This window comes from Lacerta agilis, chromosome 17 (genome assembly GCF_009819535.1).
Source record: "Lacerta agilis isolate rLacAgi1 chromosome 17, rLacAgi1.pri, whole genome shotgun sequence".
Lineage (NCBI taxonomy): Eukaryota > Metazoa > Chordata > Lepidosauria > Squamata > Lacertidae > Lacerta > Lacerta agilis.
The window spans coordinates 28,842,570-28,856,919 of record NC_046328.1 but is presented as its reverse complement, the minus strand read 5'-3'; the positions used below and the strand labels follow the sequence as shown (position 1 = coordinate 28,856,919).

The 14,350-nt window shown below is 49.5% G+C and overlaps 1 protein-coding gene across 2 annotated transcripts in view; it reads right to left on the bottom strand.

The window, feature by feature from the left end:
• Positions 1 to 542: 542 nt before the first annotated feature.
• The window catches only part of DNAJC4 (DnaJ heat shock protein family (Hsp40) member C4), a 43,576-nt gene continuing 29,768 nt past the window's right edge, over positions 543 to 14,350 (bottom strand). For both annotated transcript variants that reach the window (XM_033174928.1, XM_033174929.1), the window contains exons 4-7: positions 11,007 to 11,221; positions 9,815 to 9,988; positions 3,692 to 3,778; positions 543 to 853 (exon numbers count right to left, since the gene is read on the bottom strand). In XM_033174928.1, the coding sequence (XP_033030819.1) occupies positions 706 to 853; positions 3,692 to 3,778; positions 9,815 to 9,988; positions 11,007 to 11,221 (624 nt within the window). In that variant the 3' untranslated portion in view covers positions 543 to 705. The remainder of the gene's footprint in view (positions 854 to 3,691; positions 3,779 to 9,814; positions 9,989 to 11,006; positions 11,222 to 14,350) is intronic.

Below are 14,350 nucleotides of genomic sequence, written 5' to 3'. Positions count from 1 at the left end.
GAGCGACCCATGCAAATTTTACCTTTTGTACAGTAGACTTGTTTCTACACACACTCACACAGCCCTCTCTGTCTTCCCATCCAGGCAAGCACCATCAAAGTTCAAGGAAGCATCCCAGCCAGGCAGGCAAAAGGAAGGATGTGAAGCAGGACCAGTGAGGGGTGTGGCCTGAGGAAGTGGGGTGTGCTGGGAGACAGCCCTGAGGGCCAGGCATTTGGCCCCCACACCTGAGCTGCCCCACCCCTGCCGCGGACCAAGAGCCGGAAATGCAGGCCATTGCCAATCTGGGCTCCTAGGCCCTGCTTCCAGTCAAACTCCTGGGCAGAGAAACATAGGAAGCTGCCTTAAGCCAAGCCAGACCGTCGGCTCCATCTAAGCTCAGTAATGTCTGCACTGTCTGACAGCAGCTGTCCAGGGTTTCGAGGAAGGGGGGTCTCTCTCAGTCCTACCTGGAGAGGCCACAACAGGTTGGAGTGGAGGAAGGGCGGATGGCGCATTTCTGTGTGGCAAGAGAAGTAGGGCAAGGAAAACAACAACAGAGATCCAGTTTTCACTGTACAGCGATGTTTCTATTAGGAAGGAGGACAAGTGGAGAAATGGGTGGTGGAGGCTCAGACATGCCCCTTCCTCAGCCCCAGCAGCCGGCCACGACCAAAGGCAGGGAACCCAAGCTTGAGGATTTCAGGTCCAACTCAGTTTTTCTTTTCATTTGGCAGTGGAGATGGGAAGAGCCGTTTCCCTCCCAGAGTCCAAGGCTCCTCCTGGAACCTGCTTGGAGATAGCGCTGTTTCGCTGGGCAAATTCGGCGTGCTTCTGCCGCAGTAGCTCCTGCTGCTTCTGGAAGCCGATGGATCTGGGGGTGGGGGAAGCACAAGCACAGCGGGTGAGAACCTCCCAGGCTTCCTCCAGGCAGGCAAGCTCAGTGTTGCAGATTGCTAAAACTGGCAAAGGCACCTTTATCAGCCCAAGGGGCACACTGACATTGCGGGAACCTTCCAAGGAGCCAGTGATGGTCAAAAGAGGGCAGAACAATGGATGGGATTCTCACCCATGCACAGGAAGCGCCATTGCAGCCATGCAGAAATCAGTGGTACACACACAGAAAGGAGAGAGAGAGAGAGAGAGAGCTGCATCATCAGAGTTCAAGGACACATTCCAGCCAGGCAAAAGCATTCAAGCAGGGTAAAAAGCAGGAACAATAAATGACATGGCCTAGGGAGGAGGTGTGGCCTGGGGAGACTTCCGAGGGCCAGACAGAGGGGCCTGGGGGGCCACATTTGCAGCTTGGGCCTGAGGTTCCCCACCCCTACAGTAAATCAAGAGCCTACTCGAAAGCACTGCAAACCTTAGTACTGTGTCCCACATAAGCACACAGTGCACTGCAATGAATTCTTATCCCTGTTTTCAATGGCACCAACTTCTTAAGTGCAGCCTTATTATGAGCTGGGCGGGGACTTGTAGTTTTGTTGCTTCTACTTTAACTATTTATTTGTGCTTTTATCTTGTATTTTTATCTTGCGGACCACCCTGAGATATTTTGATGAAGGGCGGTATGCTTGTTTGTTTGTGTATTACATTTGTTAGTCGTTTTAGCTTGCCCAAGCCAAGCCAGAGTGACTTACAACCGAACAAACCAACAGCCCCACATTAAAACCAAGGATGGGTGGGAAATACAGTATCTGGGTTTAATGTTAATGTGTCTGCAGCCTGCTAATCGTTTGCTCACTCCGCACTTTACAGTGCATCTCGCCGTAACTATTGTAACTGAAGGAAGTTGGCATTTGTTGTTGTTTTTTGAAGTAGATTTGTTGCGCCAGGACGACAGAGCCCTTTAATCCGCTTTAAACGCCCAAACCTAAAGTTCTGATAAGCGCATGAATCCCTTGTGCAAAAGACAGACCATCTGGAGACACCCTAAGAGAGAATCCCAGGATACCTTGGGAGAAGAAGCCACTGTCCCTTCCAGACTGTTTTACAGGAAGGATTCAATTGCGTAATGGAAATTTAGGTTTGCACAATTAAAGGAGATTAAACAGCTCTGGTGCAACGAATCCACGTTAAAAACAACAGGCAGGCCTTTTTGAAGTTAGGAAAACAATGGGGAAATTTACTAAGGAGTGTGGGATAAAGGACTGACTAGTGGAAAGACATGCAACCGCCACGCAAGAAAATCGGAATGGAATGACAATGAGTGCTTGTTATTACAGGTGAAACTCGAAAAATTAGAATATCGTGGAAAGGTTCATTTCTTTCAGTAATTCAACTTAAAAGTTACAGGTAGGTAGCCGTGTTGTTCTGCCATAGTCAAAACAAAATAAAATAAAAAATTCCTTCCAGTAGCACCTTAGAGACCAACTAAGTTTGTTCTTGGTATGAGCTTTTGTGTGCATGCACACTTCTTCAGATACACTGAAACAGAAGTCACCAGACCCTTATATATAGTGAGAGAGTGGGGAGGGGTATTACTCAGAAGGGTGGTGGGAATGGTTTAGCTACAATGGAATCTCCATATCGAGACTGGAAAGAGAAGTGGCTGAATTGCAACTAATCACCAAACTTAAAACCATGGAGAAACCTGGTCTGAACAAAGACATTGGATTCTTATCTCATTATACATGTCAAAGGTATCTTTAGCCATCTCACCCCTTGCCTTTTCCTGTAAGAACAATTGCAGTCATTAAAAGTCATCAACAGGTTTTCCACACCTATCAGCCAATCACCCATTCCCACCACCCTTCTGAGTAATACACAAAAGCTCATACCAAGAACAAACTTAGTTGGTCTCTAAGGTGCTACTGGAAGGAATTTTTTATTTTATTTTGTTTCAACTTAAAAGGTGAAACTAATATATGAGATAGACTCATGACATGCAAAGTGAGATATGTCAAGCCTTTATTTGTTATAATTATGATGATTATGGCATACAGCTGATGAGGACCCCAAATTCACAATTTCAACTTTGGGGTTTTCATCAGCTGTGCGCCATAATCATCACAATTATAACAAGCAAAGGCTTGACACATCTTGCTTTGCATGTCATCAGTCTATCTCATATATTAAACTCCAGCAGCTAATGAAAACAATTGCTTACATAAATGGACTTTTCCATGATATTCTAATTTTTCAAGTTTCACCTGTATATAACCTCCCTGCAAAGAAATCAGAACAAATTAAAAATAAGGTACTGGGTGCAGAAATCCGCATCTCAAGGATCTCAGCTCTCAATTTATTTATTTACTTTTAAAATGCAAGTTTCTAGTCTTCATAGCCTCATGGGTTTAAGCTGTTTGGGGGTGGCAATTGCCCAATAAAGTCACTTAAAAAAATAGGAAGGAAAAAAAGACTTTCAGTGGTCACGCCATACATTTAAAGCACATTTATACCACTTTAACAGGCTTCCTCCAAAGGATCCTGGGAACTGTGGTTTGTTAATGGTGCAGTATAATTGTCAGCACCCTTAATGAAGTACAGTTCCCTGGATTCTCCATGACTGCTGAAATGGTATAATAGTGCTTTAAATGCACAATGTGGACAACTTGTAGGGTTCAGTGCTACCCAGAGCTTCGGCTGTATTTAGCAAAACTTAAAAATAAACTATGGAAATTAAGGAAAAGACAGTCATGTTGTAGAAAGAATACAGTTTACACTGAGGGTCATTTATGTGGGGTAAAAAAAAAGAGAATATGTGTACCTAGCCCGTTCCTTGCTCTCATTATATATCTGGGTTATGGCCCGGTCCTTCTCATCCATGAAGTTGCTGTGAACTTTCTCCAGCTTCCTGCAAAAAAGGAAGAAAAAAAAGGTGTTTGGGTAGAGGTTAGAAGTGGAACAGAAGCAGTAAAGCATTACTGGTTAGTTTTGATAATGCATTTAACAGAAACTAAGCAAGCTGAACTGCAGCAGAATGAAAACAGTGCTGATTGCAAATGACCCAGGGAGGGACAGAAATCATTGTGCCCCCTTATAGCCCTAACTCAAGACAGAGGCCTTCCCCGGGGTGGGAGTGCAGGGAGACGAGAAATGGCGTAAGACCAAATATCCTGTTCTCTTGGAGGTGGGGGGAAGCAGTTGGATAAATTTTCAGCCCTGGTCCATGTCTTTTTTTTACAACTGGGATGGGAGGGTTTGGGGAGACAGATGTGGAAGACGATGAGATGAACTCTTTGGGTTCCGGAATTCCAAGTGGACAATTAGCTCCATCTAGCTCAGTGTTGTCTACACTGAATGGCAGCAGATCTCCAAGGTTTCAGGCAGGGATCTCTCCCAACCCCACCTGGAGATGCCATCAGGGATTGACCTTGGCACCTTCTGTATGCTAAGCAGTTGCCCTGTCAACGAACAACAGCAACACACCCCGCGCAATGTTCCCTGCATTCTATGTTGCAGTTGCACACAAATGCTGTTGGTGCTGGATGTTTCCTTCCATTTGGCAGACTGCCTTTCCCCCTCCCTGAATGTCTGACATATTCACAGCATGTCAAAGAGACGGCTACTGCTTATTCCACTGGTGCCTCACTTCCTGAAACAATGGCAGGGATGTCACTCTTCTGATAAATACAAGTCCTATCGATGCGCAGGGAAGAAGAGCTAATGAAGGATTCAACCCACCCACCCTTTTTCCATCTTCCCAAATTTCCATGAGAAAATGTCTTGCCACTTAATAGCCTTGTGTGTTTACCCTGGGCTCTGCAAAACTGGGGTTGTGGGGTTGTGTGTGTGTGTGTGTGTGTGTAGCAGGGAGGGTGGCAGAATTTGCTATGAGCAAACTGAACTGGCCCACAGTCTGCTTGTCCACTCCTTGCTTGCATCAACCTTCTGCAGATTTCCCCCAATATTGTTTTGCTTTTAGCATTTTTCTAATACGGCATTTTTTCCCAAACAATTTAAGGCTCCTCCAGACTTCCCCCACCACCACTTTCCACCAGGACTGGAGCAAACAGCAATTGGGTTTTCTGTGGATGGGCATTTGCTCCAATTCAGTGGTACAGAGCGAGTTTTCCTAGGCAAAAAACTCTCAGACCCGTGCTTCCAAGTGTGGACACCATCATCAAACTTGTCCTTAACTGTCTGCTAACTGGGTATTGCAGAAATGTGTATTTACTTTAACATCACCAGCTGAAGTGTTGACGTGATTATGTTAGCCATTAACCACCATTAACATTCATTGTTTTATCGTTAACCTTTCTCTCGCCTTTTGCCCCTGTGGCTTAGCCAAATGCACAGAGAAAGCGCAGCCACTGTCTTACATCTTAATGTGAATCCATGACATCTGTTGATGCAACCCAAAATGGGCTTTTAATGTATTTTGTGAGAGTTCAAGTGCAAATCTGATGCACATATTTTTTTCTAACAACATCATAGGTAAAGGTAAAGTGACCCCTGACCATTAGGTCCAGTCGTCCGCAGGGTTGCAGGGCTCATCTCGTTTCATGTACAGCTTCCAGGTCATGTGGCCAGCACGACTAAGCTGCTTCTGGCGAACCAGAGCAGTGCACGGAAACACCGTTTACCTTCCTGCTGAAGTGGTACCTATTTATCTACTTGCCCTTTGATGTGCTTTCGAACTGCTAGGTTGGCTGGAGCAGGGACCGAGCAATGGGAGCTCACCCCATCGCGGGGATTCGACCTTCTGATCGGCAAACCCTAGGCTCTGTGGTTTAACCCACAGCGACACCTGCATCCCATTGACAACGTCATAGTAATGGGTTAATTTTCCTATCATCTTGTTTATACTTATTAATCTGTGCAAAAAGATAATTTGCAGTTTTTGTTATTTTCCCCTCCGACCAAAGTGCGTGGGATTTGAGGGGGAATCATCAGCACTCCCTGAGAGCCATGCCTTGACCAATATGAACTGGGCTTTTGGGGGGTGTGGTAAGTCACTCATTTGCTTGGCAATATACGTGAAAATGCTAGCTGGCTGACAAGAAAAGAAATGGCAAAGAGCCGTAACTCCAGTGAGTGGCCGGGTGTGGGGAAGAGATCCATCACCGCCTCATCATCCTCACTTGAACAGACAGTAACCCTGCAGCAAGATGCATGCTTCAATGAGCAATCATCAGCTCATTGAGTTTTCAGTCAGCTCTGAAATCGTCTTGAAAAAGGTGAACAGTAACGCTATTTCCGAAAAGCTGAAGGACCGGATCAGGAACAGTTAAAAATAGCGAAGTGAGAACTGAAACGAAACGGTACGGGTGACGAGTCCGTCGAATTGGATTAGATCCCGAGTGTAGAGTGTTTAGCTTCTTGAGCAGGCAGACAGCATTGCCCGTCCCAGAATCCTTTGCAAACGCCGCCTTTCGTTCTTAGCCAGCAAAATAAAATGAAAGGAATGTTTGTGGACTGACTGACAAGTGCATCCCCCAGTTCCCAAGTCTTTATCTGTGGGGAGATCGCTCAAAGGTTCTGGAAGCGGGATTAAAAAGCAGGCTGGCAGCTGCCTGAGGAAAATGGCTGCTGAAATCTATCCATGGGTGGCCTCTACTGGGCATTTTTTCGTGGGGCAGGGTTGTGTCTTAAGCTCCACCAGTTTTGACAGCTGAAGGTGCCCTCCCTTGACAACCTGGGAAGAAGCAAGAAGTGGCAAAGCCGAGGCTCCCTCACCCCAGCACTGTTCAAACTGGGTGCATATCTCCTCCACCACCCCAAACATGTTAACTGCTCTGCAGAAAGATCCTCTGAGCACTGCACAATACTGCTGCATGAATGAAAAGTAAGTGGATGCATTAATTATTTTATGAATTAAGAAGAGCCCTTATGGCCCATGTAGCCTAGCAGCCTGTTCTCACAGTGGCCAATCAGATGCTTCTGGCATGTGGCGGCTCTCCAAGATTTCAGACGGGGTCTCCCCCAGCCCTACCTGGAGATGGAACCAGGGGCCTTCTGCATGCAAATTAGATGCTCTGCCCCCACCCCACTCCGAGCCACAGCCCTTCCACAAACTCAGGGAAATGAAAAGCATGGAAGGAGAGGGGCATTCTGTCCCCTGTTGCTCATCTCCCCATATGCGTGTGGAATTTGATCCACCCATGTGCCCTGCCCTGCCCTGCCCCCCCTTTCAGGCCCCTTTAAATGCCCCTCCCCGTTCAAGCATAAGCAGGCATGTTTAATTGCATTAGGCTTGATTAAAGGCTGCTCACGATTAATCTCTCCCTGGTCATGGCCGGCTAATTAGGCAATGGATTAGAATTAGAATTGGCTGGCTGGCAGCCGGGGTTGGCAGGCTGCATTGCTGGGAGGGGGGTGGCGAAGCAAGCCAGGGGAAAAAGGAAGGGAAAGAACCAGCCCAGCACCAGCAACCGCACAAGGGTCTGCTGTACCACCAAGACAGGCCAATAGGATGCAAAGGCAGTTGCCTCCAGGACCATGAGGGCTTGCATTCCTTTCTGGGTTCAAAAGGAGGGACTTCCCCTACATGAAATCTGTGCGAATGTAAACCAGTACCAGCTTCTACTGAAGAGTCCATGGCCTACAAATGTGTGTGTCTGATGTGGGCTCCTCCTATCTGCCATGCATGTTGCAATCATCCAGGAAGCTCCCTTATAAAAGGACGTACAGACAACTCCCCTATTGACACACAAGCGACCGCGACCACATGCATCACCGTGAAGCCGGAAGTGGCATGAAAAGGGTCAAAAACGGCCTCAAAATAGTACAAAATCAGCAAAAATTGCACATAAACAGTGTCTAAGAATCCCATGAACCTTTACAAGGGCAATCCCAGGAGCCCTTTGGAGCCTGTGGAGAGCTGGAGTTTGAGCAAGGAGGTTTGGAGGGGGTGGTTTTGGTGGGATTTGTTTTTTAAAAAGGTTTTTCAAGGGTTCCCAGAGGTTTAGAGGGTGTTCGCAGGCTTTTTTCAATGGTGTTCCCAATATACACATTTTCACTTAAATGTGCACTGCCCTGGCACATAACCCCCGAGGAAATAGGAAGTTGCCCATACTTCTTCACGCAGCCTGTAGTTAAACTCGCCTGCATAGGAAACAGAGAAGGCCACCAACCTTTAACAGAGGATTAAAGAAATTCATGGAGGAGGAGAGCTATCGAAGGCTACTAGTCACGATGGCTATTCTCTGCCTCCACAGCTGGAGGCAGTAATGCTTCTGAAATGCAGTAGCTGGAAGCCACAGGAGGGGAGAGGACTCTTTTGCCCGAATCCTGCTTGCGGGTTCCCCACAGGCATCTGGTTAGCCACCATGAGAACAGGATGGGGGATGAGATGGGCCACTGACCTGATCCAGCAGGCTCTTAGCTCAGTATTGCCTCCACCAACTGGCAGTGGCCCTCCGGGGGTCTAGGCAAGAGATTCTATCCCAGCCCTATGCTGCTGGGGATTGAACCTGGGACCTTCTTCATGCAACGGTGGCTTTAGCTATGATGGCTGGGGCTGATGTCAACATTTCGAGGGCACTAGGTTGGCCAAGGCAATTCATGGAGAGAAGACAGCTGTGATTGCTAAGGGGAACTTCCATGAGTAGGGGCAGTATACCTCTAAACAACAGCCGGGCTGTGAAAAAACTGAGGAAAGGGGAAATCTTGCTTTTGTGTCCTCATTGTGGGCTTTCTCTAAGCACCCAGTTTGGAAAGAGGTTGGTGGAATAGTTTGGTTTGATCTAGCAGGGCTCTTTCTGTGTTCTTATTCTATCCATGTTGCATGTTGGGGGGGGGGGGTGAGAGAGTGGCTTAAGGCCACCTGGAGAGTTCATGGCTGGGGCGAAATTTGAACTGAAGACTTCCTGATTCGTAGCTCAAGTGTCTTAGCTACCAAATGAGAAGGATCATTGCTCTGTGACAGAGGGAAGGACACCTCCTGCCTGCAGAAGGTCTCAGGTTCACTCACCGGCCCCTCCGATGAAAAGGATTTTGAGCAGCGGGTGAAAGGAAAGGCCTGTCTCTGCCCGAGACCCTGACAGTCAGAGAAGGCAATACCGGTACTAGGGAGGATGTGCAAATGGCCCAGCCTGGGAGAAGGCAGTTTATAATGTTCCAGTGTTCCTGCTTTGCATCCATAATCCCAAATGCTGCCTTGAGCTCCTTAGAGAAAAAGGTGGGATATAAATGCAAAATAATGATCAGCAAAGCAATGCAGTGGGTTCGACTAGATGACCCTTGGGGTTCCCTTCAACTCCACAATCCCCCCCCCCCCAAAAAGCAGAGGAGTTGGCTCCCAGCCTCAAGGAACAGGAGTGGCTTGCGAATCGCACAGCCTCCTCAGAACTTTTGGGACTGCCCACTTTCCCACGCAGCTTGTCTTCATGATGGTAAAGCAGGGTGGTGTGGGCAGGATACCTTTGGAGGTGGTCCAGGGGTGAGGAGGCAGCAGGGCGTGCTGCCAGAGAGGATTCCCAATGCCCTACTTAGCTCTTTGCCCCTCCATTGGCTCAGCAAACTATGCGGAAGAAACAGGCTAAATCTGTGTGATGCATTGTCAAGCTTCACCAGGGCAGTGATGGGGAAGCTGTTATAACCCGATGGCAGCCTTCCCTTCTGGGTGGAGCCAAGGGTGCAAATTTTTACCTTAGTATAGTAGGCTAGTTTCTACACCTGCACTCGCTCCCCCTCCTTCCTCCAGGCCAGCAAGAGGCGCTATCAGAGTTCAAGGACACATCCCAGCCAGGCAAAAACGCTCAAGGAGAGTGTGGAGCAGGGCTGGTGGGGGGTGCGGCCTGCTGAGAGTTCTGAGGGCCAGATACAGAGTCCTAGAGGGCCACTTTCAATCTCCTGAGCTTCCCCACCCCAGAACTTTAAACCTGGAACCTTCTCATCTGGTTTGGGGTGGTGGGCAGGGACCGAGGAGAAGGGAGCAGCCCCATACCTGAATCCTATGTAGTGGGCAGCTAAACCGCCCACTATGATGAGCAAACAGTAACCAAAGATGTATCTGTTCTGGCGACGCTTCCTCTCGAACTCGGGGCCTGAGAATGACTCTGAAGGAGGGTGGTGGAACTGTTGCCAATACCGTACGTCCTCGTTGGAATCTGATGCGCTCCTACAGGGAAAAGGAGAAAGTCAGCAAAGGGCTGGCACAGAGACCGCTGCATTCTGGTTGGCTGGCTGCTTACAGAAGTGGGCAGGTGCAAGATTTTTTGGTGCCCTCTCCAGTTGGGGGGGGGGTGAGCAGGGGGTTGTACAGCCTGAAGGAGGAAGTTCTGGCCTTCCAAATGGGTTTGGCCTCCATCTACTATCAGCCCCTAGCCAGCGTGGTCAATGGCAAGAGATGGCGGGCAGCTGTAGCCCAAAAACACCTGCCAGCCCAAGCTTGAAGAGCCCTGGCCAGTTGTACGATGTAATTGCTTAAGGCAGAGGACAAAGAAGGATGGCGATCAATGGCTACTAGCCAATGGCAGGGTTGCCTCTTGAGTGCCAGTTGCCAGGGATCACAAGTGAGGAGAGCGGTCAGGTCCTGCTTGTGAGCTTCCCATATGGTTGGCCCCTGCCAGAACAGGATGCTGAACCAGATAGGTGGGGTATGAACAATAAAATTATCATCCTCATGATTGTTATGATTATTATTGCATACCCGCCAACCTTCCTGCAGATGCGTCTTTTGGTACCAAGCTCTCAAAGGAGCCGGCTGACTCGCACAAGAGTACAGCACCTCTGCAAGTGTCGGCTCATCCTCCTCCACGAGTTTAGCACTGGAGGGAGAAAACAGGACATTCCAGGATTCAAACCAGAAGCTGGGACAGCTTCTGCAATTCCAGGATGCTTGGGGGAAATCGGGACACTTCAGGGGATCACAAGTGTGATTTTATATGGTGACCCGCACTGAGATCTGTGAAGGGCAGTATACAAATTTAATAAATGATAATATTAAGTGGGGAGAGTTGCTGTTGTGCTCAGGTCCTGCTTATCAGCTTCCCATAACAGGCATCTGCCTGGAGGTGAGAACAGGATGACGGACTGGATCTTTTACCCTTATGCGTGGTAGTCAGGAGCAGTTGGCATGAAGCTCACAGGACAGGAAGATTTGTTCCCAGAGGTGGGGGGCATCTCTCGTTCCATACCTTTTCCCAAAGTCGCCCAAATCAAAAGGGTTCCTCCTGGTGCTGCTGCTGGTGCTACTGCCATGGCTGCCTGGGGGAGGCCGAGCTTCTTGGGCGGCTTGTATGCTGTCGTAGCGCCTCCGGCTGCTGGCCTTGCTGAGCACCTGGTAGGCCTCGTTGAGCTTCACAAACTGGCTGTGCAGGTCGGGGTTGCCTGGCTCTCTGTCAGGGTGGAGCTGTGGAGAGGAGAGGAGCTCAGCTGGTTAGAGCGCAGTACTGATAATGCCAAGGTGGCAGGTTCGATCCCCGCATGGGACAGCGGCATATTCCTGCAACGCAGGGGGCTGGACTAGGTGAACCTCAGGGGCCCTTCCAACCCTATGAGAAAAGGCTGGCCTCATACACGCCCCTCCTGCCCCCTCCCCTTATCCCAAAGATTTCCCAAAGAGGATTTGCTTTACTTCTGCTTCTCTGGCGACTCACGGGTCATGGTGGAGAGCTGACTTAAAGCACTGAGTCAACTGGCTTAATATTTAATTTATTTTATTTATTATTAATAATAATATTATTAATAATATTACTATTCACATTTATAGCCAACCTTTTTTTTCTCTCCAAGGAGCTCAAGGTGGCATACTTGGCTCTCCCCTGTTAGGGCGCCAACAAGTTGAAGCGCAGCAGTCAGAGTCAGATAAGCTGAGGTCGAAGAGTCTGGGTCAGAAGCCAGCCGAAGTCAGGAACAGTCCAAGTCAGAAACCAGCCAAGTCAGGAAAAGTCAGGACGAGCAAGAACAACCACGCACTCAGCACAGCAGTTGCAAGTGCTAGTGAAGGGAGCAGCCGGCCTTCCTTAAGTAGCCGGTCCGTAATCATGTCTCTTATGAGCTGCAGTTGCCTCTAATTGCTCCCTGCGTCTCTCAGCTCTACGCTCTACAGCTAAGAAGGGAGGAGGGGAGGGGCCCCACCGGTTTCTCTCCTCACAAGGGCCTGATTCTGGCTCGACTTCCTCCTCCTGTTCTGGTCTTTCCCCTTCTCCATCTGATTCTTCCTCTTCTGAGGAGTGCCGCCACCAGTCTTCTCCAGGTATGAACTCCTCCATTTCCCCAGGTTCTTCCGCGGGTGCAGCCTCGCCAGGGGGGGCTTGCCACCACTCCTCCTCCTCATCTGGCTCAACCCTGACACCCCACTCCTCATTTAATCCCCACATCAACCCTGCAAGGTAGGCCAAGTTGAGAGGCAGCGACTGGCCCAGGACCTTCTAGTGAGCTTCACTAGCGAGTGGGGATTTGAGCCCTGGTCTCCCAGGTTCTCTTCCGACACTCTAACCACTACACTACACCGCCTTGCTCAAAGCTTATGCGAAGGACAGACTGCATCCAGATTTTTATCTGAGCATTTGTTTTCCTTTTTTTACTACAGCGAGAATTCACCCTGCATTTATTTTATTTTATCAAGCAATTTATGTACCACTTAACTGCAACACTCTCTAAGCGGTTTACAGAGTATAAAAATTAAAACTATAAAATCAGACTTCAATTAAAATGCCTGCTGGAGAAAAGAAAAGTATTCCATAGGCACTGGCAGTTCAGCAGGGAGGGGTCCTGTCTGACCTCAACTGGAAAGGAGGCCCGTAAGATTCTTCCTGATCTGCAAGCAGGGTGTTTGCAGGTCTTCCCCTTAACCAGTTGTCCAACCCACACTTTTCAGCACATTTCCCCATCACCTTCTTAACCACAATGGTGAATTTGTAGCCCTAGGGCAACGGACCACTTTAATTCACCTTTAATTGTTCAAACCTAAATTTCCCACTGGATCAGAGCAACTGCCAATAGGGGTTTCTGCAGACCAATGTTTGTTCCTGAGCAAGGGAGCAGGTCTTCGCTGCCTGAGGAATATAACATCCACCTGGGAACATCAACCAAGCCTGTTCGCAGCCCCCTGTCAAACAGCTCATCTGCTTTGAAGATCAGGGGGCTAGGCAGACTGGAACTTGTTTCTGGTTGCGAATCCTCTCAGAAGGCCAAGCAGAGCCGTCTCATCCATAGAGGCCGGTGGCGCGGCGCGCCAGGGCGCAGGGCACCCCAGGGGCGCCCCCGCGAGCCCACCGGCATACCGGGCTCCCCCTCCCCAACCCGCCCCCACGGGCAGGCGGGCACTCGCGCGCCGGCAGGCGGGCGGGCTGTAAGCCGGCCGCCCTCGCCTCCCGGAGCCCCAGCTGGAGCGCTGAAGCGGCACGGGCTTTGCGCGACCTTCCAGCACTCCAGCTGGGGCTCTGGGAGGCAAGGGCGGCCGGCTTGCAGCCCGCCCGCCCTCCCGCCGGTGCGCGAGCGCCCACCCGCCCGCCCCTCATCCTCCGCCCGCCGGAGCGCGGGCGCCCGCTCCAACGCCACGCCTCTCATCCCCGCTCGCCCACCCCCCCTCCCGAGGGGCGGCCAGTGCGGGAGGGAGGCAGGCGGAGAGGCGGCAGGCTGGGGGCGCCGAGGGATCGCTGCGCCAGGGCGGCTGATCCCTCTAAGACGGGCCTGAGGCCAAGAAGAGAGGACCTTCTCTTCTCCCTTCGTATATCTGTAACACGCAAGCTGCCTGAGAGCCTGACTACAGCAAACCAGATGGATTCGACTTGCCAGAACTGGCATTCTAAGTCTTGAGAGCATTTGGCACTTCTTCCTGTATGCACTTTCTTGCAAGCGTATCGTTGCTTCAGAAGGACTAGAAACTTGCTGCTTTGGGTTTTTGTGACTGAAAATGGAGATCCTCAGAAACCGGCCTCCAACACTCCTGCAGAATGACAGCATAGGCACACCTTCCCAGAACCACCTTAGCCTTCGTCTTAGCGGATGTTTTGGCTAACATTTAAACAGTCACTGCATCACCCTACTAACACCCTCCCCGCCTCCTGCAGCCCTAGTCTCACCTGCTCTAGTCTCTTCTCTTTTAGGTACAGCACCTAACACACTGTTGGCTTTGAATAGGAGCATAAGAAGCTGCCTTTTCCTGAATCAGACTAGCGGGTTCATCTAACCAGGGGCCTCTCTGGACATCCTTTCTATTGTGCATTCATGATTATTTGTGCTCATGGTGATATCAGGGCATTAATTTGCAATACCGCAAAAGTATTGGGCCTGCGTTTCCAATCGGCGCACAACCCATAACTCCCCATGAAAACTTGCAACTTTTTATATCGCTGAATGATCTACAGCTGTTGTTTTTAATCCCGCTTTACTTCCACAATAGCACAAGAGTGCCTCCTCCATACGTCAAGAATGCACTAACAATGAAGAAGCATCATGGAACAAATACTAAAGCAGAATGATGTCTGTATGGTCCAGTATAAATCTGCCACTAATGCACTATGCATATTGCAGA